Below are 24,535 nucleotides of genomic sequence, written 5' to 3'. Positions count from 1 at the left end.
ACTATTGCACATATGAGCATGTTAGATTCATTTTAAATGAACAGATCCATTCTAATATGTTTGGGTTTTTTTTCTTTTGGAATATTTGGACATTTTTTTCACAATCGTTTGTGGGCAATTGTTGCTGATTAGTACAGGCAAAAGTACATTTCTTAATCTGGATAGTTATGATCAAGGAAAGCATTCTGAAGCCCTTAAAAAGACCAAATGTTTTTGCCACCTTTTTTATCCGTATGTTTTATGTCAAGTTTCTAATTAATCCTTGAGTAATGCTGTCTGACTTGAGGAGACATAAATTAGAAAGTTGTACAGAGAATATGTCCTCTAGGGAAAAAATTAGAGAGTAGTATTTCTACATATCTTTAGGATTTTCTTGATATCTAGAGCACAACACTAGCAAAGCAATCCATAAATATAGATGTTGGAGATAGCAGCATGTTGTGTGTCACTCTGGAAAGTTCTCCAGTCATAATTTAGTACACAGGAAAAGGAAACACCTTCTATCCTAACTCAGGTCTTCCAAAAGCTTTCACCATGGGTAATTTCTGCATCAGGCATTTCTAGAACAAATGGGAGACCTTAATCCTGGATTGCCATTGTACTGAATGAAATGCCTTAAATTCTCTGCAATAAAACGATTGAGAAAAATCAGAATAAACAGGCTGGTAATACTAAAAATTTTGTCATCTCAATTGCAATTTGCACCCAATGAGAACTGGTTCATTGAGTCTGAAATTTCCGTTAAAAATACAGTCTCAACCTCAAACAGATTGCAGACATGAGAATCCTGAAAGTGGGGGCTCTCTGAGCTGTGTACTCACATCTTTGTGACCTTTTAAAACACATTTGCCTTGCAACTGAAGAATCTGTGATGAAAATGGAATGATGAAGGCACTTTTTCTTACCCTTACGAAATGTTTGGTAATGACCCAGTAAAACAAAAATTTAAACTTAATGTCTTACAATTTCACTCAGCATTTTTCTTTGTTAAAAAATAGACTACTTTGAAGGTATATTGGTAACAGTCTGACCTTCATTAAACACCCATTCTTTGCCCATCCTTTCCTTATGATGTTACTGAATCACACTACTGTAATAACTGTCGAAAACTCTCGGAGTTTATATTCAATGTAAGTAGGAAGGTTTGCCAGGAAACAGCTTCTTTAACTAATATAATCTCAAATATATATCCATGTTTACAATGACATATACATTGAACAGTACCACCACCTTTGTTGTTTATTTCAACACCAAGTTCCTAGATAACATAGCCACAATAAGGAGGTCGTTTCTAAGTGGCTGTCTAATTGCATTTTACAATTCCATGACCTAAATAGCCTGAAGCCAGTGGGGCCCTCGTCAAGGCTTACTTAAATTGAAGCCAGGCAGCTTCCACAGCCTGCCTCAGGAGGTTTCAATTACCGACATATGCAAGGCAGTGCAGGGTCTTTCTATACCTATTCCTGCTTAGATTTCCTCATAAGGTGAATGTATGCTTCAGTGTTTAGAAATTGTGGAGTTGGCTATTTGGTTTTTTTTGTTTGCTTGTTTTATTCTTCCATGCAGGACACGTCACTTCGTCCCCAGGACCCAAGTTTAAATAACTTTAATTCCTCCCTTTAAACGCATTTCACAACCTTCAGAAGAGCACAATCATACTGGGGAGAGGAATAGACCACTTTACACTTCCCTTGTTCCTGTTTCAGGAGAACTGATTGAATCTCCACTTTACAGAACATAATATCTGTGGAAGTTAGGGCAAAAGAGTTACCAGCTCACATGGTAACTTTGAGAAAGGAAATTTTGCATCTCATAATTAAGTTTTTCCCCAGTGTTTCTGGGGAAACATAACAGCTGGAATGTATACTGGCTTTACAATCAACTGTTGAATGATAGAGCTTACATTTAAACCACTTCAAATCTTCTGTTTCTATCTAACGCAACACTGACAACAGTAAAATTTATAGGTATGCATGTATAAAATGCATAAGTAATTATCTATTCCATACGCCTTTGTTATCCATTCAGACATAAGAAAGAACGGTACTGCTCGGAATCATATAAGGTACAAATTAAACATGACCCAAAAGCCTGGCTATTTTTTCCATGACAAAGACTCTCAAAAAGCATTTACAGCATAAATAATTCTATCAGGTTTTGGTTCTTTTTTCCCCATCTTGCATTGACATAAAAACTATACATTTTCAAAATAAACTCTTTGACAGTGTTTTTTGCTGCAAAATGAAACTTTCCCTGATATATACTGTAAAATAGATGAGGTTTTTGATATATCAGTCCTAATATGTAGGACAATTCTCCTTTTGAACCCCAAAAACAACATTCTCCTTTGCAGACTAAAGAGGTATCTAATGAATTGTGAAAAAAAAAAAATCTAACTTTCATAAGCAAATCTGAGACCAAGAAATATGAGGATATTGTGGTTTGTGATCAAATGGTTTTGCAAGTTTTAACAAGTTTTTATTGGTTATGCAATAAATGACTACTTTTTGAAAAATATAATTTTCAAACCCGGTTTTATGAAAAGAATCCTGGGGACAGATGGGCTTAACATTTATGAATAAGCTGATTCTTTTGTGAATTTTGTAGAATCAAACTGGCACTAGAGAGTTTAAGAAATCTTCAGAAATTAAATAGTCTGGCACTTGCAATTGTTTGCAAATCCAGAAGTGAGGATATAGTGGATTATATTGATGTCATAACTTACAATGTCATTTCAGGAAGCAGATTTTACTGATTTTGTCATTCAGCACTGATGTTGCACTACTGTTACTGACTGGCCATAAATACCATATACTTACCACTTTAGTCGGATGGACTACTCTGGTTTAAAGTAATTGTTTGCAAGAAATCTTTTTAGCGTCCATTATGTTAATAAAGTTTTTCTTTTGTAAAAGACTGGTATTTTAATCTAATTTTCCTGTTGAATTTCAGAAACATGTTCTGCATATACACTAAGACAAATGTCATCATTTCATATTTGTGATTATTCTTGAAGCAGCACATGTAGTGAAGGGCACTGGCTCTCCAATGACTGAAATGACTTCTGCACACTGTTTCTCACTGCTGATGCACTACCTCTGTCTACTAATTTGAGTGTAAGTTCTGGAGAAAAAAGATTTCTTCTTCCTGGATGAGATACTTAGGACCCCAAATTATTTTTTCCTCCCTTAAATTACTTTTGACTTGGGAAAATAAACTTTCCTTAAAGGGAAACCTTCTAATGTCTGCATGTCCAGCTACAAAATTCTGAGTTTTCCTTTATTTCCCTTGTGTTTGGGGTACTATGTCAAGTGTGAAGCACTTGTCTTAGCCTAGAGATGTGGTCTGGTATGCTGGTTTTAGAAATTACACTATCAAAGAGTGGAATGTGATCGTTTTTAGGTACCTAACAGACTAGAATGGCAGGTTGAAAACAAGCAGCATAGTTTGAAACTTGAAAAAACTTTTGCAAAAAATTAATTAAACATACATCTTCCAGCACTGGGGCAGTATGCCATTTACCAGCACTTAGAATATTAATTTATATTTTTGTTGGAACAGTGTTATCATGTCAGCTCTGTGCATTATAGAATTCAGCAGAAAGCATGCTTGGAAATGGATAATCCTTCAAAAACATTTGAATAAATGTGCACCATCAAAGTGAATTCAAAGGGTGTTTGCGCCTAGTGTAATGCAGCTATGGTATCTTTGATATGCTGAGCTTCAAAGGGACTTTTTAAAAACTTCATTGAAAGTATTATGTATTTAAACTATGTGACACAATGTATTTACTTAATTTGCTGTCACTTAAGATGTGTTATTTTTCATTGAATGTATTTTGGTGGCTATTTGAATTCAAAACTCTAGTTTGAAATGCAGAATTTTCATCTGAACAAAATAGTATTTTATGATATCTACTGAATATACATAAAAATAATCACACAGTGGAAAACTAATGATCTCTTAGATTTAATTTCCTAACACTAATGATATACTATCATAATTGCTATATGGTCACCATTTTTGGAACTATAAGAAGAAAAATTTCAGTGTGAAAAAACTATTATTATTAATAATTGCATTCTACTACTAAACTTATTATTTGTGGCCTTGAAACAAAAAACTACATAGAAAATACGTATTTTTCATTTAGCTATCTTTGCTGTTTGCAGGGTGTCATGGAATAATGAAAAAATGGCAGATAAAAACCAAAAAATATCATTGATGTAAGAGGAGTACTAGCTTCATTGAATATTTTCTGAATGTACTTTTTTATAAATGTAATTATAAGGATAAAAAAACAAGTCATGGCCCTATGATCCATAGAAAAATTGCTAGTATAAGCAGTATATAGGAATCACCACCACTAACACTTTTGAAAGCATCAGAACCAAGAAACAGTCACTTTTAATTTCCCATTGCAGCATGCATAATGCAAACCTACATCAGTAGAGAATTGTGAGTCTAAAAATATCTTTATGCTTAAGCAAATGCAGCAGACAAAAGACAGAAGAGCAGGGCACTAGCTCATATACTTTTTTCTCAGTGGAACCTTCTCATTGACAAAATGTCAAAATGTAAAGTGATCTTCATTATAAAGGAGCAGAAAAATTAGTCCTGACAGAAAAATCAACACATTCACATATATTCACAGAACTGACAAGAAGCTTCTGCTCCTAAAATAGCAGTGTGGCAAGCCTATGAATACCCAGAAAGGCAGAGATCATAAAAGTATAATACTATGGTTACAAAATAGACATGTGAATTCAGACACTTGTCTGAAGACAGCAAGAGAACAGTGAAAATTCTTAGCATGTACTTAAAGGAGTTTTTTCAATTCAAAAAAGTAATCGTGATATTCTACTTAAAATGTAATCCATCAATATATTAAGAAAAAAAAAGAAGACAAAAAGGGAGAGTATTGAATTACAGAACTGTATTTTAATAATAGCTTTGGGTGATAGTATGGAAATCGAACAGCTGATCCTAAGTCAGAACCAGAAGGTATCAGCAATTCAGATGAGGTATAGAGGGGTATGGTAGCTTACCATAGCAATGACTGCTGCTCCAGCTCCAGCAAGTGCCACAATGAACAAGTGGAATGTCATGTTTAGCTGCAAAGGGAGGCAAAGAAAAGGACTTCCATGGTTGTACAGCAAACAAAAAATGAACAAAAATTCACACTAACATGGAACAAATAATTACCTTCCTGGTGCCACCCTTCCACAAAAGTAATGAATAGGAATATTTTTCCAAGAGATTGATATTACTACATGGCATTGTGCTTGTTTTGTTACAATGCTCATGTCAGGGAAAAAGCATAACTCTATTTAAATATACAGCATTTACATAATAAAACATTAAGAAAATTAATTATTTAATATAAACACTCCAGCACATTTTGAGGGTTTTGTTTGGGATTTTTTTTATTCTACAATACTGCAATACTAGCTTACAAGAATTATGTTTGTGATGGCTTCTCCAGTGGTAGAGACAACCTAAGAAACCCCATTTTCCCTTCATTAACTGTAGCTTTCCATCCTCATATATTGATCCACTTTCCTCTCAAATTTGTTCATAATGATATAATATAAACCAGGTTACTTACATAATTCAAATTAACCACCATCCTCACCTCACCCCAAACCAAATTATTACATTTGCTTTTAATGTCAGTGACCTGGTTTATGCAGCAGCCACAGAGAGTCAACTGCACCACAAGAGCTGATTTTGGAAAATGGTTTTGGTGTAAGGGAGGAGTGTGTACCTGCCCTCTAAGATTGATTCAACCACAGTAAGACCCAGTAAAACACTTAGCATATGTTGACCCTTCTGGCTTCAGAGGGAGCAACATTTTAGCCTCTCTTTGTTTTCAGTCAGATGTAATTTTTTTGTCCTGTCTTCGTCCTTTAACATTTAAAGACAAAACCAGAACCCTCGACTGCACTGAAACAGGTGGCATTTGCCCAAGGGAAAAACTACAAAGCAAAATGTACTAAGAGCTACTATCCTAATGTTCAACAAGGTTTGGCCAAATCCATTTGCAATCTTTGCTCTCCTGTCACAAGAGTAGTCAAAAGCCCTTCAATCAGTGATTCATTATATGGACCTATTCACTGTGCAGCAGAGGCATTAGCTTTCAAAAACATCTCAGTAACAAAGAAAAATATACTGGAACTATTAAAAAAATCCAAACAAACAAACCACAAGCACATTTAGAAAACAAATGGTGGGAGAAATTGCACTGACTAAATTTGGTAAAGGACTCAGAAAACTACTTGCCTGACTGTGTTTTTCACTGTCATTTATTTCATCTCCATAGCTAGAATTAGACCAATAACAGTAAGAAAACATATACCAGCTACTTCCTGCTACAACATATATCATGGATTTGCCAAAAATACTATGATATTTATTTACCTCATTAGAGTCACACATCTTGATGAAACTTTCTGATGAGGTGCAAACCTTCTTTTCCTCTCCAATAGTTACAATACCTGGGGAAGAATAAATATTCACATTATTTGGAATTCCTGGTACATGAGAAAAGCTAAGGACTTGTTTTAACAAAGATATCTGGGTTTTGTTGACAATCAGGAGTCTGGAGCAGCTCTCTGATGAAGACAAGCTGAGGCAGCTGGAATTGCAGAGCCTGGAGAAGAGAAGGTTTTGGGGAGACCTTCTAGCAGCCTTCCAGGACTAAAAGGGTCTGTCAAGAGAACTGGAGAGGGACTTTATACAAGGGCATGTGCAGTAGAACAAGGGGTAATGGCTTGAACTGAAAGAGGATAAGTTTAGGTTAGATGTAAGGAAGAAATTCCTTATTATGAGGGTGTTGAGGCGCTGGAACATGTTTCCCTGAAACATGGTGGACATTCCATCCCTGGAATTGTTGAAGGACCGGTTGGACGGGGTCCTGAGCAACCTGATCTAGAGGAATGTCTCCCTGCCCCAATGGCAAGGAGTTGGAACTTGTCTTTAAGATATCTTTCAACTAAAACCATTCTAGGATTCTCAGCCAGCACAAAACACATTATCTATTTGGTAAAAGCCCTAGTAAGAAACATGTAGGTAACAACTGCTCTGCCATTTTTGAAGATATCTTTATTCCCAATTTTGATCAGCACAAGGATTAAAGAACCAGAAATTATTTGCAACCAGTTTATACACTTCAAATGTTCACAAATCTTCTCTACCCTCATGTGGAAAAATGTGCTGTATATTGGTTTCAAACATATTGATCTGGTATAAAGCTTCATCCACAAGTTATAAAAAAGCATTACACAAACTTATACTTTATTGTTTCTCTTTTCAGCAGCAATAAGCAGAATCTGCTACCTTGCTTCCTTTAACTAGTGTCCAGATACTAAATTAAAGACTAGCTTGAAGAAAAAACTGCACTTAGCTCAGTTACCATGAAAAATGGTTCTTTCCTAACATCAACCAGTGTTTTTTGCACTGAATCCACACTAAAAAGGTACATTCACAGAATATACACTGTACATATTAGTGTTCTATGAACATCCTAAATAGAATTAATGAAAAAATATTCATGAATATTAACAAAATAAAAGGTCATAGAAAAATAATATACTTGATGGGATCTATACAGATAATTGCTTTTTAAACTCACCTGCCATGCTATGTAGGGAAAAAAACCAAACAATAAAAAACCCCAAATTTCCTTCCCTCTCATGAAAGAAAAATGTGAAATATTTTATTTCAGGTTAATTGAAATGTTGACTATTATTGATACCATTTTCTTGCAAAAGGAAATGGCCAAGGAAACAAAAGGAAAGATAAGAAACTGTCTGTTGAGAGTATGATTGCTCAAAGCTCTGTGCATTGAGTAATCACTAAGACTATAACTATGTAGAATATTCTATTCTATGTAGAATCAAACCAGTCTTGTAGAAGGATTGAATTACCATCACCAACACAAGAATTCACAGATATTTCAAGATCACAAATTCCTTTCTACCCAAATTTCACATTCTCAAAACACACATAGGTGCATAACCCAACATTATTCTAACCTCCAGCATACAGGTTTTAGCCCCACTCCCTCTCTCTCTTTCAACCACTTTCTTAGAGTGTTACTATCAGTATTGTTGGTCCTCATCAAGGTTTTTGAAAGCAATTAATCTAGTGTCCCAATTCACCTCTGCAGAGACAGCTGATACCCTAGGATCTCACATCTCCAAATCAGTGTCCTACCACAAAATTAAAAGTCATTCTCCAGCTAGATGACTAATTAAGCATTTTAGACAAGTTACAGCAATTTCTGAAGAGACTAAGCCAAAGCCCCATGACAGAATTTCATTTCTCTGGGGAGATTGACAAGGTTGACTCAGTTTTTGTCAGGACAGGCAATGCAGTTCTTTTATGCACTGTTTAGACTAGTGGGTAAAAGAGCAGGGAGAGACACCTAACAATTGCTTCAGAAACGCTGAACAGTTCATTTCAAACACATGGAAGCAAAGTAGTGTAATGTTTTCTTTTGTGAAATCTTTTCATTTAGTGCTTTTTATTTGCATACCATACTGGCGAAGATCCAAGCAGAGATTAGCTCCGTCCACTACGGTGGCATTTCGGCAAATGGTCCACAGGTTGAAGTACATGTAAACAGGCAGAGAAGTGAAAGCTGTAACTCCAAGCCAGGCCAACATGAAGATGTATGTCAGCATAATAAACTGCAGTAAAAAAGGAAAAGCAAAACCAGAGGTAAGTAAGAGCAGAACTGATTCACCATTGGAAAAAAAGGAACAGAAAAGTAACTAATGCGTCTATGATTGGCTTTGTCTGCTTCTGTCCTCACTTAATTTACAGTTTTGGTCAGATATTAATGATCAAGTCAAAATGATGCAGCGCACTAACATGATGTTTCTGAAGAACAAGAATTATGCTTCCAGAAGTCCAAGCTTACTCCATGTTCCTCTCACCCTGGTGCCAAAGATGGTTTTACAGTAGCACACCTGAAGTACAGACAGCTGCACACTGTGAAACATATTTCTCCCTCTCTCTCATCACCACTACTCCATAGTTAGAGCAGGAGGCCTTATGGTTGTGTCTTCCACTATCAATCATGAAGTCAAAAATTAAAATTAAATAATGCAGGCTTTGCTTGTTTTTGTTTCAAAATTAGGCTCTTAATAAAAATGAGCCTTTATCTGTGATTGCCACAAAATCTCACTGGCAAATCCATGTGGCATTGAACCAATGAGACCATATTTTTGCCATTCTTTTATTGCACTCTTACATATTTGGGATCTACAAGCAAATTCATCATTCAGGAAAAAAAAGTAAGCAAATGTCCTATAAATATGTAACCATGCTACCTTGCTGCTCCTTTGCTGGCCTGACACCACAGGAAAATACACTCATTAATAACAAACCATCTTTTCATTTTATGCTGTGGAAAGGATATGAAGAGGCTACGTGGTAAAGTGGGGAAATTAGTTTCTAAATATTGAATCCAAATAGCCCCAGTATTTGTTGGCTTCAGAAATGCTGATAAATCTAAACACATTACTGGAAACAAAAAAATTCATCACAAAAATATCACACTAACATTTTTCTAGCTGCTTACCTCAGAAAAATATTGGCTCTGAGAATAAGAAATAAGAAAAATTTTTGAAAGCTGAATAAGCTGATCAAATATCTGCTAAAAATTAAACCTTAAAGAGTAAATAAGGGGGGGAATGGATGATATTTTCTTTTTTTTTTTTTTTTAATGCAAGATGTCTCAATTCAGGTAATACAGGAAAAAGCTTAATACATTTACAGATTTTAGTTATGGAAATCAAATAAGATCAGAATCTGAAAGGTTGTAAATGGCACTAAAAATTGTAGCAGAGTGGCTTATCCACATTGATCTGATCAGGAAAAGCAATCCAAAACAATAAAAAAGGTCTGAATTGTAAATGAGATACCTTTATTGTGTTGAAGTTATGGGATGGTTGTTCTTAAGCAATATTAAAGAGACCTTAATTTGATTTACTTTAACTCACTTCCAAATATTATTAAATAAAATTAATTTTAATTCTGAGGAAGTGTATTTACATAGAGATTTAATGTAGTTTAATTAATCCAGTTTAAAATTTATTTCAGATTAATTTTTCTGGTTGTCTCTAGGCAAATGAGACTTGTAGTAGTAGTTTGAAAAGCTGTTTAATACTTTTGATATCAGCTTTCTATGTTTTTTTTTATTTAGTTCTCCATGCTTCAATACGCATATTTTACATTCATGCTTACCAGTTTGTGGGTTACAAACTGTTTTAACTTTTTCCTCACCTTCCAACTAGTTTCAAAGAAAAACTGATGTGTCCAATTTGCGCACAAAGATTTCTAAAAATATATTCATGCAGGTAACAGCTGTTTTCCTTACCAAATTTTCCCAATAACCCTCTTACTACAAACCCAGGTGGTAAAATACAGAAAGTGATAGCAAAGTCCAAAACAAATATGCATCCTTGAATACTGCTTTAGACATTCCCATGAGTCAGTTGCTTTATATATTGGAAATTCTATCCCATCTATAGCAGAGCAAATAGTTAACACAAGTAAATACTGTTCTGTACCTGCTCCTTTTCCTGTTGTTGCTGTTGTTATTGTTCTTTTACTGTTTTCTTTCCTTTCCATATTACAGTGTTAAAGTTTATGAAGAAATCTCTGTCTGCACCCCAGGCACACACTTACAAATGATTACTTGGAAAATTACACAGAAATGTAGATTCAGGGATATGAATTCCCAACTAAATTGCTATGTCTGATCTTAATTTATTATCAAGAAAAAGAGTTACACTCATTTTTTTCTAAGGCAGGAATACTAAATAAGAAAGAAGACTGTATTTGTATAGACTTTATTTCTTATTTATTCTAGGAGTGTTTTAAAAGTAAACCAGACTTCTAGACTATATTCTTAACTTGACAAAACCAAGTAAGTCTGAAGTCATACTTGTGGTCCTTCTAGAATTTGTGAAATAAACAACACTTAATGAATTTAGTATATGTCTCAGTGTAGCACATGCATATAATTTAATGAAGTACTAAATATTTTAATTTAGTTACATCACTGAAATGTAATAACTGTTTTTTATGACTGGGCTCCACATAGATTTGAGAATCTTGCTGTTTTGTGATAAACACCAAATGGAGGAAAAAAGATAGGCCTTACCATGAGCATTACAAATTATTTTTAATATCTATTTATTTTCTGATCTGTAGTAATGATAAAGAAGCCTATCAAAAATTTCAACTGAGATATTATAAAGTACTAGTATAGCAAAGAGGGGGGATAATAGAGATTATTAGCCTCTAAAAAATCTGCCTTGGGCATAAAATGGTAGTAGAAATCTGTCATATGATAGCTGCTGTGAGTCACAAGAGCTGCCTTCTCAGAGAGAACTGTCTGCTTGTTATGGAACAGATTCTCTTTAAAAACATGAATCTGATTGGTTGAGTATCTCAGAATAATTGCTCAAATGATGTTTTCATTTAAAAAACATATTATACAAAAGGAAGAACTTCAGATTTCCTCTGTCAGTTGCTTTCAGCTGAAGAGCCAATGGCCAATGACATACCTAATTTCATGTCATAACACCAAGAGCATCAAGAAGACAGAAAAAATACGTATGTTTTCTTTGTTTATGTAAGAATACCTACAATAAAAAACTTCAAGTTAAACCATGGGGTAATTATGGGTTATGCCTGGAAGCTGCTATCCCTGATATCAGTGAAGTAAACCACAGAAATGTGGTCTTGGCAGTAATATACTTCTTGCTGTAAGAGCAGTAAAAAAAGTTTAATTTTGTGCACCAAATTCGCTTCTAGCAATAGCAGGTGGTAGCTTCTTTTTATAATTGAATGAAATTATTAATTATTTGATTTTAAAAGAAGCAAAGGGAAGAATAAAATCCTTTTTTAGATACTTTTCTCTCCTATTACAACCTTCCCTCTTTGCTCAAGATAACTTACAAGGAATGCTTAAGGAGCCTGTTCTCTCCAGGAATTAAATTCAGAGGCCAATCTCCTGAGATTCAAAGGGATCTTTCTCCTTTGAAGTAGCATTCTGCTATGTGACAAGCTGAAGATTTCTGGAACAGCAGTGTAGCATCTTAAAGAGGTATCACAGTTTGTCCTTTAGCATCCTAGCCATTGTGTTTATAGTGAGAATTACTTTCTCTGATCAGTTTGATTTTCACTCTAAGAAGCCAAACACAAACTCAAAACAAACTAGAAGTGGTAGTGAAATTCATTTACTAAATAATGAAGATGAAAGATCACTAATTTAAACTCAGCTCACGTTTGCAAAGAATAGCAGAAATGAATAATTATTTGAACAAAGAAATTTTTAACCTTTTTAGTGTTTTGGGGTTTTCTGTATCATCACTGTGGCTGGGAAAATGCTCTTGCCTGATTTTGTAAGCTTTTCATTGCCTGTAATGGCTTTTCTGAGTTATAAATTATCAAAGCAGGTGAATAATCAACCTTCAGGAATGATTTTTTTAAGTCAAAACAGGCCAATATCAGGAAGCAGTTATTTCAGAGCATATTCTGAAATTGTTTGTGTAGAGTACAACTTCCCTGGTGGTCATAGCTGGTTGAGATCTTTTTTCCACTGAAAACATTACTCAAATCCTATTTTAATAAGATCAAGATTTCAGTTACTGGTTGGTTTGGGTTTTTTTCCTCCTTCTTTCCTAATTTATGGGTACTTGTCGCATGAAAAGCACATTCATTAAATTTCAAACACTCTTCTTGTTTTAGTTTTGTTATAAATAATTTAGTACCCTGAAGAAACATTTGTATGATGGCTCAATGACCCTAGGGATAGAGACAGTGAAATCTTATCTAAAAGGTACAGTTTCTAAAAACAGAAATGGAAAGAAAAGGAAGCAAATTAAACCTCATTTGTGTCATTTTATGAGGACACTACTGCTTACAACAAGAAAAATAATATGGAAATATAGCCACAAATTAAGTGCCCAAATAAAACTTAACTCCAGAAAGCTCATGTTGCCATGTAATTTTATTTTTGTTCCACACCACTCAGTACTTACTTTTACACTTTCTCTCAATCTCATCATATATTTATTTTATACGAACTCCCTGATGTGAGCTCTCAACTCAGAGAGTTGCAAAAAGATGTGCACCTTGCTGTGTTTGCATCACATTGAGATTTATTATCCTGTGACACACACACACAGAAAATGTTTACTTTCAGCTACATGAACTAAGAGGTTCCTTCCAAACCTCTTCACAGCTTCAGAAAGTCCCATAAACAGCTTTTGCCAGAGATCATGTACATCCATCCTGCTCAAAGCATATCATGCTTCATTATGAAACCCTGGCAGTGCTGGACAGCACCCAGAATAAACCCAGGGTGAGCCTGGCTGTCTCTTATGGGAATACTGGGAAGCAGCTGGCCTCTGCAGTGCAGGGCAGTCCAGGTTTTGGGTGCATTTTCTGTGTTGGAATTTTTGGCTACACAGAAGCATGAACAGAAAGATCTTTTCAATTTCTTCCTGAATTGTCCTGTCTCTCAAGCATCTCATTCACTTTAAATTGTCCATATATTTGATTTCAATAATAATAAAAGCTTATTTAGTTTTAGCACTTTGCCCAGACTCAAATTCATAATTAACCTTTGCCTTTCAGACCTTTGGCTTCATCTTGTTCGTTTTACCCAGAAAAAATTCCTCTGAGTTATTACTACTGTCTCTTTACCCTGAACACATTCTGCATAAATGCATTTGCATACTCTGTTTAAATTATTTATTGCAGCTGACACATATTTTTTCAAATGCTGAAATTTGTCTTGATGCAGTTGTACTGGGAGAGTACTGATAGAGTGCACGGTTCTCTCTCCAGATGACAAGTCAGATTTAAAGCACTACACATTCCCACTTCAGGCCTGTTGTTTATTTGCATTCAATTTTCTATTATGCAGGGTTTTGACTACACCTTACATCAACAGTCCAGACTCAATAAGGGCTCTTTATCAATAATTTTTTGTGACAGAGCAGTTTAATGATTAGATATGTGTTCCTGTTCATCACCTGCAAAATTACTCCACAGGAATTTAGTTCTTCTTTTCAGAAGTTCAGATTTAATCCAGCAGATTTTTGCAATTTTTTTTCATTTTTAAAAAAGACTCTCTCCATAAACACTTCCATCTCTTCCCAAAGGATTTCTTTTTGTGACAGCATTTTACATGTATAATTCCTCACATGCAAATATGAAAGAGAGTTAGTATAAAACTTGCTGAGTTCCTCTGGAAAACATTTTAACAATGCAGAAGCTCAAAGAGCCTCAGCTGTTTATTTTAAAATGTTGTCTAGAACCAAAAATGCTATTATTTATTAAAATGTAAATAAATGAAAAAATGAAAAAAAATAGCAGATGTCTTTAGAAATAAACTTGTTAAAGAATGACTGTTGAGTACCTCACAATGAAATGGTTTCTAATATTTTCTTTTCTGTACTAACTAGCATCTCCAAATTCTAGAAAGGACTGTTGTTCTGACATTATCACTGTAAACCACAGAAAATACACACATGCAAAGTCTTTTCTGTAACATCACTTCCATTGCTAACACCCACTTATTGGACATTTATAATTGCCTCTACAAGACATGCTCATCCTCTCTCTCTCTCTCTCTAACATATTATCCTCCCAGGCACAGCTCCAAAAGTCTTGTTGAAACATGGATAGATTTCATGGTGTGCCATTACTGTCATGTGGTTGACATTCCTTGGCTTGCATTCAAGTCAACTGCTTCAAGAGGGGGGAAAAAAAAAAAGCCAATATTGGTCCAAATTTCTCTCCATAGAGGGACAGATTTCTCAGGTTTGCCTGATTGAAATTCATTCATTTACTGAATACTACCTGATGAGAATTTCCTTGGATTATTAAAACATGTCAACGTAAAAATATAAAATCACAGAAAATTGAAATTGTATTTTGGAACCATTTTGTTTGGCTTTTTAAGACATTTTTCTTCTACAGATAGTTTAGATGGAAGAAAAACTGATTTTGTCAAAATTAGGATCAATTCTTGTCGGATCTCAGGATCTCAGTCCTGAGGTGCTGAGCCACCGAGACCACCTTGGGGGGCTCGGGAGTCCTGGGATGTTGCCAGAAGTGTCTGGTGGCTGGACTTTGACCCTACACAGGAGACGACAAGGATGAGGGCTTCACCGGGGTGAATGGTGAAGGGATTAGTTAATTAGAGGGTGAGACACAGGGTTTAGGATTTATGTACAGGGGGGTTTAGAGGAGTAAGATGGAGGAATTGGGGTGTGTCCTGTCCTTCTTCTTCTCCTCCATCTTCTATGGTGATGGTGGCACTTTTAGATTGGTTATTACTAAAAGTGCACCCAGCAATAAGAATAAATGGTATTGGGGAAAAATGATAAATATTGTACACGTAACAATGGGTATAAAGATAGGTGACTGTCCGGAGGGCGGACTGTGTGCTCATGGCTGACTGCTGAGCAGATCTCTGTCGGGCTGAAAGAACATCTTTTAGATAAACAATTAATAAACATAAAAACCGAAAGAAGAACTGAAGCCTCTTCTCGTCCTTCGATACGCGGGCTGCCCCAAGGCCACTCCGGGCCTTTCAAGGCCCTTCAAACAGCCGAAAACCCGACAAATTCTCACTGTTGCTTTCTGCTTTCCATCTGCACATACATTTTTCCAAATATGTATTTCAAGGATAAAATATTCCATGCATTATTTCTATTGCTTTGGAAACCATTTGGATGCATGTAAAAAACTGGCTTACTTTCTGATTTATGCTGTTGATTTGTTGGTAGCAGTGCAGGAGGAGATTTCCAGAGTCATGTCAGAAATTATTCTCTAAGAAATTGATTCACTTTTTCAAATATTGTTTATTAAACAAATTGATAAAATATCGGTTTGAAGAAGAAAACTTTTCATTGATGCAAGACAAAGTTTTACCTTAAGATGATATAATTTTTCTCTATGGTACTTCCTTAGAAACCAACTATTGTAATTTATTTTTTATTTCTTAATTTTCTGTAGAATGTTGATGGGTTTGTAGCCTTGTGTTGCCTAAAGTTATCATTAGTTTTTTTATTTCCTTCAGGCAAGACTATAATTTTTGTAGTCTGACAGGTTTCTGAAGCCCTGTAGAAAGCATTGGATCTTTAGCACTCCTTGACAAAAGCAGAATTTTCTATGTATTTTTTTTGCAATCTTTCAAACAGGAATTATTTTTTTTCAAAATGCATATGCTCATATTTTCACATTCACAAAGTTAGCCTTCTCCTCTCGTTTTTCTTACTGGTGGTACATTTCTAATGCTAGGAAGTACTGCCTGGGAATATAGTTAAGATATTTGCTTTGTATTTATATGGGATTGAAGGGAAATAATTTGGTTTCAAAAATGTTTTTTTGAAATATGGATTAGTAGCTTTTAAAATATGGATATCTTCATTAAGTAACCTTTTTCATGTGCTCTCCTCCCTATGTTCATGCCACACAACTATTCAATTTGAAGACATTAAGTACAAAAACCAATCAGTTCAATCATTACCCTTTCCCTGAGAATGTAGGCTGGTCCTAGTAGCAAATTTACAAGGTTATGCTACCAAACAGCTGATAATTTTTTTATAAACCATATTCTAATGGTTTTCAGTGATGACAAATTTCCTACACAAATATGAAGACGTAACACTCAGCTGGGAAACGACTGAACAATACAGATTGTTTACATTTTTCACATTTCCAAAATTTGCAATGCAACATATTTTTTAGGAAATTTCCATGGTTTGTGGTTGGACACAAAGCAGTGAAGCTCAAACTAGTAAGCAGAAATAATAGTTATAAGTCTAAACAAATGTGTCACTCAAGGTTAATACTTGGCTGTAAAAAAAAGTACTTTGTTTCCTGATAAATTCTTAATGGGCTTTGAGAAGCTTGTGTGAAAATGAAGGGGTAGGGACCTTCCTTGCTTGATTCCTGTCTTGCCAAGCATTCAAAGTCAATAACACAGTCTTTTAAGACTTTATTGTGACCTTAAATAAATTTAAAAGTTTCCCTCCTTCCTATGCAATGACCAAAGATATTTACAAAGCTAATTATGAATTCATGAGACATCAACAGGAAGATGGAGTTCATAAGAAGAACAAAGATATATGGTTTCTGTGAATTTTCTGTCACCATAAAAATAATGAATTTGTGATAATTCTACTGATATTCAAAGGCTTAAATATCTATAAAAAGAGTAACATGTCTAGATGCAGTTAATAAGTTTCCCAAGTGAGAGCAAGAATCAGGGAAAACTGTCATCATCTGATGGAACATTCAAGTTAAAGCTGAGATGGATTATCTGAACATAAGGGAAATAAACTATCATCTTCAGCATTTTGTGATGATCCATAAAATAAAGTTAAAGCCAATGGAGAAACTGCTCCCAAAGTCAAGCATACTTTGGAAATGCATGACAGCAGTTTATTAACAAAAGATACTTACTGACTGAGCTTACTAATGCTCAGAAAAAAATTTGTCATCCATGTGCAAGACATAAAGCACAATGTGAAGTGAAAACACCCAGTTTATCAGCACCAACAACAGCAGTGCTGTCAGTGAGCAGCAAGACCAAGAGAGGACGAGAAGGTACTGGGAGGGCACATTGCAATGACTGGCACACCCCTCTATTAAAGGATGTAATGAATACCACAGTCAACAAAAGGGCTACATATACAACACATGGGAAGTTATGGGAGAAAAAGAATATCAAGTGAAAGTATGATTTTATATGTGCAATATTCCTGAGTGAGAAAATCTGGAACTATATTATAAAGAAAAACAAAAAGGCTTCAACAGATTACAGAAAAAAGACAGAAAAAAAGTAGATTCAGCACATAGATATACATAACAAAATTTCTGAGCTCATTACAAAATATTTCTAAAAGTATAACAAATAGTGAAAAAAACCCAACTTTCTTCTTTCTTTTCAAGACCCCATATGTATATTAACAATGCAGCTGGGAGAGAGTGACATAATGATGACTCCCTTAACCATTCAACTGAGCTTTGAACTGCTGCTAGGGCTTGTTCTTCCTGTTTCAAGATCAAGAGCAGAAAACTGCAAGGAACACAGTTCTGTAAAGAAATTTCAATACTGGTTCAGTATCCAGGGATAAGATGAATTCTAACAACCTATAAAATTGCTAATATATGTTCTTTCATCTACTAACTCCAGCAGTGTTTAGACAGCAAATGTTATTCAGCTAAATTCCAGCTAAAGGGGCCAGGCAGAATACATCCAACTAAATGTATATAATTGATTGAGGAGCTTAATATAAAAGACATAACTTAAAAGACTTGAGGGTTATTTTTTTTTTTTTTGCAGAAAATAGGACAGTCACAAAAAAAAATCAATTCACCTGATAAAGTTTGCCTAAGCTGCCCTCTCCTTTAACTACTGAAGGAGCATAGGCCTTTTTCTTGACAACCTTAATTAGGTGGGATATATCTGTGCCATAATATAATCCCTCTGAAGTTAACTACTCCATTAGCTTCTGGGTAATTTGTGGATGAGAAAAAATCATGTTTCTGGTTTTGAGTTGAGCAATCTGAAAGGTCAGAGCAGTATGAATCTCACCTCCCCCATTTCCCATATCACAGTGTGAAACTGCATGCAGCATACACAACTAATCATGTATGAGGACGTGAGATTTTTACATACTTTCCCTAGTTAAAATTGTTTTAAAGGAATCTGGACCCATAAGGATATCTGCTGTCTTGGAGGGAAGGTACTTTATTTCTCACAAATATGGTATGAAGTATACTGCATTCCTCAGATGGAGAAGAATTTAATAAGAAGCAAGACCTCCCTGTCTGTCAGATCAGCAGTTTTACCCCAGAATACCCAGACATGGTATCTAAATTTCAGAAATGAGAGCTTCATTTCTAACATTCAGAAATAATACATCTGTTCTGGGTGGGAAAGCCAGCTGAGCCTGCACTGAACTCTCTTCCTCCTGTTACACAAAGAATCAAATGTCAATACGATGCAGTTTCCCTGCCTCTAGAATAACTGGTCTGGTAAGGAAAAGATGCAGTGATGAGTTCACAGATGGTTTTTCAAAACATTTGTGCAGCTTCCACAGCTCTTTTGCAAAATAAAATCTGGAAATATTTTAGGAAGTTCATGTTTTAGTTTTAGTTGAGGCACTCAAGAAGCATGTGTAAAATATCCCATAGGTAATCAGATATCCAGAACTATTTTCAAAGGCAGAAAAATACTTGTCAGTAATTAAATGAAATACTCCTAAAACTAAAGACACAGAAGGTATATGTAAGTGCAGTTTAAAATATAAAACATCTCTCTAGAGCCATAACATCGTTCTTTTGAAAAGCGAGGTACAAAGAAATAGAAATACAACTACCACAATTAAGTCTTCATATATTTTTTTCTCATGAAATAAAACAAATGCAAACCTCCTTTTCCATTTTATAGCATTAGGTGAGGGGGAAAGTGTCATTGTATTTCTATTGACTCTGTGAACAGATACTCTAAAACAAGGTGTAAATGGCCAAGGGAGCTGAATATAATAGGAAGGGTATTAAATTGCAAACATGAAAACAGTGTTACAGTTGGCATCAGGCCTGTCTCCCATTCTTTACTAATCATGCTGCAGCACAGTTATATATGAATGTTTATTTAATACTCTAAAAGCATGTTCAGGCATGGAAAAATGAAGCCTAGAATGAAAGGCATCCCTCCTTGAATGTGACTGGCATTGTTTTACTGCTTTTGTTTTACTTTTCACAGTAAATTGAGTCTGCAAACAGTGCCAGTGAGAGCCTTCACTGTCACTTTCACAAGGCCTCTCTCAGATGTGAGAGGCTCTACTGCATGGCAGCACTGACATGACTTGGATGTTAGCCTCTGAAGGCTCATATCAGCTGATAAGTCAACTATACATTCACTGGAAAGGTTGGGCTGAGCTATTTTTTTTTCCATTACTTCAGGCAAAAAAAATTTCTTTTGCCAATTCAGAGCTAGAAAGTGAGCTATTTGCAGCTAAGGAGGGAGGTCAGGAAGAGCACATGAAAAGATCCTTCAGATGTTGGCTATCAGTGTTCTCAAAAGTCTGCTTTTCAAAAATATTTCTTAAGAAAGAGAAAAAGGTGTTATTTTTTTGTATATTTCTATATATAGAAATATACCTTATTTACACAAAGTTAAAATAAATTTTTCTTTCTTGAAATTTTTTATTGATTTTTTCCTATGTTTTCATAATAGGTTTAGTCAGAGACATAAGAAATTTGGTCCTGCAAAATATTAATGACAAACAACTGATGACAATGGTAAAGCTGAAGGACTTAATTTTCAGACTTTAAATGAAATGTTAAATGTTAAACTTCTATTTAGAAAGACATCAACAAATCTGATGTGAAATCATAGTCACAACTGGAGTTTTTACAAAGGTGTTTTTGATGTGGAGCCATTTTTATAATTTTAATTTTTCAAAACAACAAATATCCTGTGTGTAAATTTCTGTTAGCATTAAGGCACTGTTAAAAGAAACCAACTGTTTAATCTTTGACAGTTTAGATTTTTAATATCTACAAAATTACTAGCTCAAAACTGTATACAAGAAGCATTCTTGCAACTTGTAGTATCTGCCAACCCTTTTCAATAGCATTATCTCATTTTGGCAACTGTACAGAACAAAATTTATTGCAGCACTATTTTAGCAATTGAACAATCTGGCCTTGACACACAATACTGATTTGGTTTCATTTACCTCTCCACTATTCTTTTTGTTGTTCTAAGGTCTTATTTCTTGATAACATTGCATGTGTTATGGAACTGAATAAATTCTGAACACATCTGTCTTGGATTGAAATATTTTGTCATTCCAAATATATGTATTTTTTAAACCTAAGATGTTATTTTTTCCTTAAGAATTTTAAGTATGAGACAATGAAAATCAACCTAGCAAAGAGGATATCAAGTTTTAATTGACATATACTCTCTAGAGTACAGACACTAAAGCCAGAATAATAATCCAAAATAACTCCAGGCATTTGTATAGCAATCTTACTGACACAGCATCAAAATGAGATGAGCAATCAAACAGCAGGTTTGGGTTTTTTCACTTGGAAAAAGAAAAAACTGATTTCAAGAACAAGGACAACAAGGTATTTACTCAAACTAATTGATGAGTTGCTGTAATTGTGGTCATAAAGACTATACAGCCTGAACCTTAGCTGCACCATGTACATCAACCCAGGGCTTCTCAAAGTAAAACACAAACATTGCAAATTACTGATGAGGAAAGCGAAGTGTTGAAGGACATAATTTCATGAATAACAAGTAATAACAGTGATCTTAACCATGGAATAGCTGCTTAACCATTCATTTTTTCGAGACACATACTATAGAATTACAGCTATCAAAACTGAGAGAGGATGTAGCACTGCTCTGCTGCAATACTGAGGACAGGCATTCATAGAAGCTGTGAAGAAAAAGTGTTCTGAAAATCTTGCCACTCTATACGGAATTGGAACTAACTCAGTAGGCCCTCAGTGAATACAGATTAGAGACTTCTTTCCAGAAGATGAAGGCTGTGTTGGCATAAGCAATGACTGCTCTTAATTTAAAATGTTCTCAGTCTTTTTTTATATATTTATTTAAAGGTTTTAAAGCAATCTTAGTCAAAGTGTTAAAATCATAGAATGATGACAAGAACAAAAGAAAAGGAGACAAAACCTCAGGATTATTGTGGAGCAGATTACATTTACATAGAGATGACATACAGACTGCATTCTCCAATTTACACGAGGCAGATCATCTGTGTCCAGTTTAACCTTAAATCTCAGGGTATCCAAAGTATTCGTTTTGATAGTTTTGTGTGCTTGGAAGTAACTATTGCTTATATTTGTTACAGACTGTATTGCACTGAATTAAATGTTGACACTTACAGTGGGAAACCCAACCCTGCCTAAAATTTATAGGTTATTTATCATTAATATAGCATAAAAATAAGTGTACTCTAATACCCAGATCCATTTGGCTGTACTTATTTATTTAGTATTCATCACAAAATATGAGGTTTTCATGCAGACTCTGTTTTCAGAAATATCCAACTCCAACAGCTACCAAGCACACAGGCCTTTTAGCTTAGACATAGAGCAGTCAAATAAAAAAACCAAAACCAATAAGTCACTTACCTGACACTGAACAGAAATTTTGAAATAATCCCATTTGAAACAGTCACCAATTTTAGTATGATAAAGTTCGATTTAAGTCCTAGTACAAATCAAAAATTTTTGATTCCAAATTTTCCAGGGTTATAAGTGAATGGTCTCTCCAAACCAGAGATTAACACAGGAGTAAATAATGGCCTGTTTGCCATTTAGAACCTGATGACAGGTCTCAGCTTGTTCCAAAGAGGAACAGGCAAGATTTCTAAAATAACTGAAAATATTAGTAAGGGAAATATTTCATTCCCAGTAGAGCTGGAGACCTTACAGTTTTAGTCCTGCACAGTACAGCTTATGTTGCTGAGGTAACAAGCTTTCTCACTCAGATGGTAAAATTCATTGCTCCTCAGTAGCAAGAATTACTTAGCATTTAACCAGTACAGAGAATATTTATAACACTCTGTTCTCCATTTAAACACCGAACTGAGGTATCACAAAATATTAAAAAAAACAAAACCAAAAAAATAAACATCACAAGGCACTAAAAATATATACAGAGCATATTGAATTTGTCACAAAAGCTTTCTTAGCCACTTACCCAGGCACTCACACATCTGCCACAAGTGGTGATTTTGAAATCTCCATAGAGATCCTTGATGGCACCAGTTGTAAAGAATCCCTCCACCATCAGCAGAATGCCATATACAAAGAATGCAGCTGCTACACCATATATCACGTACTTGAAGATGTCAATCCTGTGTGGGAACAGCAAAAATTAATTATCTGCATAAATATTTAAAGCTGACTCTGAAATTTCAGGGTGAGATAATCAGACCCCCTGAGCCTCAAACTGGAATGACTGACTGGAAGTCTAAGTGCTGATGTGCCATAATGACAGGTGAAGCTGAGGACAGGAATGAAATTTGAAATAAAATAATGTTGATATAAGAAACACTGGGCCATTGAATCTAATTAAATGTAAAAAATGGATCTGTTTAGGTAAGACAGCAAAAATTATCACATCGATTTAAAAGTCAGTTACTTTCCAGTTTTTTTTGCCTCTAAATGAAGTGGAAAAGAAAAAAAAGAAAAGGAAAAAAAAAAAACCTGACACATCTCCTAAGTCATACATTCTATCCAGCACTTAGGTTATAGAAGACATTTAGTTACACTCTTCAATAAAACTTTCTGTACATACAAGTCTGCAATGTCAGTCTGTGCTACCTTCTCATTGTTATTCTCCCACTTATTCTCCAGTGGACAAAGTGTTTGAGACAGAATAACAAAGTCATCAAGAGAGATCCCTTACTTCAAACCAGAAACATATTATTCCAGAAGTAACGAGGTCAGATCATCTGGAATTCTTCTATAATGAGGCTTTAAAATATAAAAGGCACACAGCTGGAGCAGTGGAGGGATGGCTTGCAGTGTCCTAGAAGGCTCAATTCACTACAGAGAAGATTACCTGGGTTGTGCAGGTGTTCTGCCCAGTGCTGCCTGTAAGTTCAACCTTGGCTCAAGGGGACTGTGCCTCCTAAATGTGCTCTCATGACCAGCATTTGGGACAAGATTTTTTGTAATAGCACTGCTCTGCTCTTTTGTCTAAACTTGTAAACATTCCTACCAGCCATAGCCTTAGATGAGCAGGTTTCAAAGTTTTCTACTTGAACTTCTCTAAAAAAACTAACCACAGTAAATTTTCAGTTTGTTGATGTGACAGGGAAGGAGCTGTGCAACTCCTTATAAAATTGCTATATTCAGATTTAAGATGCTACAAAATTCCAATCATATTCTCCAGGTCAAGGTAGTAACACCTCCTAAGAGAGAAAGACATTAGGATCTGCCAGATGAATTTTGACATGCCATTACCCACACTGGATGTTTTCTCAAGACAATGATTAATATTTTTATTGTTATGAAAGGAAATATTTAATGATAACAATTCCTTAGAAGCACACTTTCCATCATCACTCAAAAAGACAACTCATAATACACATTTTACATGTATAATACAATAAAAAAAGCTCAAAAACCTGTTAAAATATCTTTGAGTATGAATGGTTTTCAAAAGATTCAAAGTCAGGTTCAGGTCTACATTAAAATGCAATCAAAATGCAGTTAAACTTCTGACATAACTGGGGATGGGAGAAGTACTGGAAATGAATGTTTCAGGAAATGAGACAGGCTATGTTTTTCCCTAACATTCTAATACCAAAGCACTTCCAGCTTTTTTTTTAACTTTGCTTTTTGTTTCATACTCAAATGAAAACTAGAATAAGTCAATTTCTGTATGGAATAGACACTTGAACAATTCAAAAGGGTGAAAAAAATTAACACTGTTGAT

The 24,535-nt window shown here is 34.9% G+C and overlaps 1 protein-coding gene across 1 annotated transcript in view; it reads right to left on the bottom strand.

Moving 5' to 3' along the window:
* Window positions 1-24,535, bottom strand: part of GPM6A (glycoprotein M6A) — a 121,413-nt gene that overhangs the window by 3,143 nt on the left and 93,735 nt on the right. Inside the window, exons 3-6 of the mRNA XM_064710639.1 lie at window positions 22,790-22,946; window positions 8,540-8,693; window positions 6,421-6,497; window positions 5,049-5,114 (exon numbers count right to left, since the gene is read on the bottom strand). Of these exons, the coding sequence (XP_064566709.1) occupies window positions 5,049-5,114; window positions 6,421-6,497; window positions 8,540-8,693; window positions 22,790-22,946 (454 nt within the window). The remainder of the gene's footprint in view (window positions 1-5,048; window positions 5,115-6,420; window positions 6,498-8,539; window positions 8,694-22,789; window positions 22,947-24,535) is intronic.

Source organism: Zonotrichia leucophrys, chromosome 4 (genome assembly GCF_028769735.1).
Source record: "Zonotrichia leucophrys gambelii isolate GWCS_2022_RI chromosome 4, RI_Zleu_2.0, whole genome shotgun sequence".
NCBI lineage: Eukaryota > Metazoa > Chordata > Aves > Passeriformes > Passerellidae > Zonotrichia > Zonotrichia leucophrys.
This window is presented reverse-complemented; position numbering and strand designations above follow the sequence as displayed.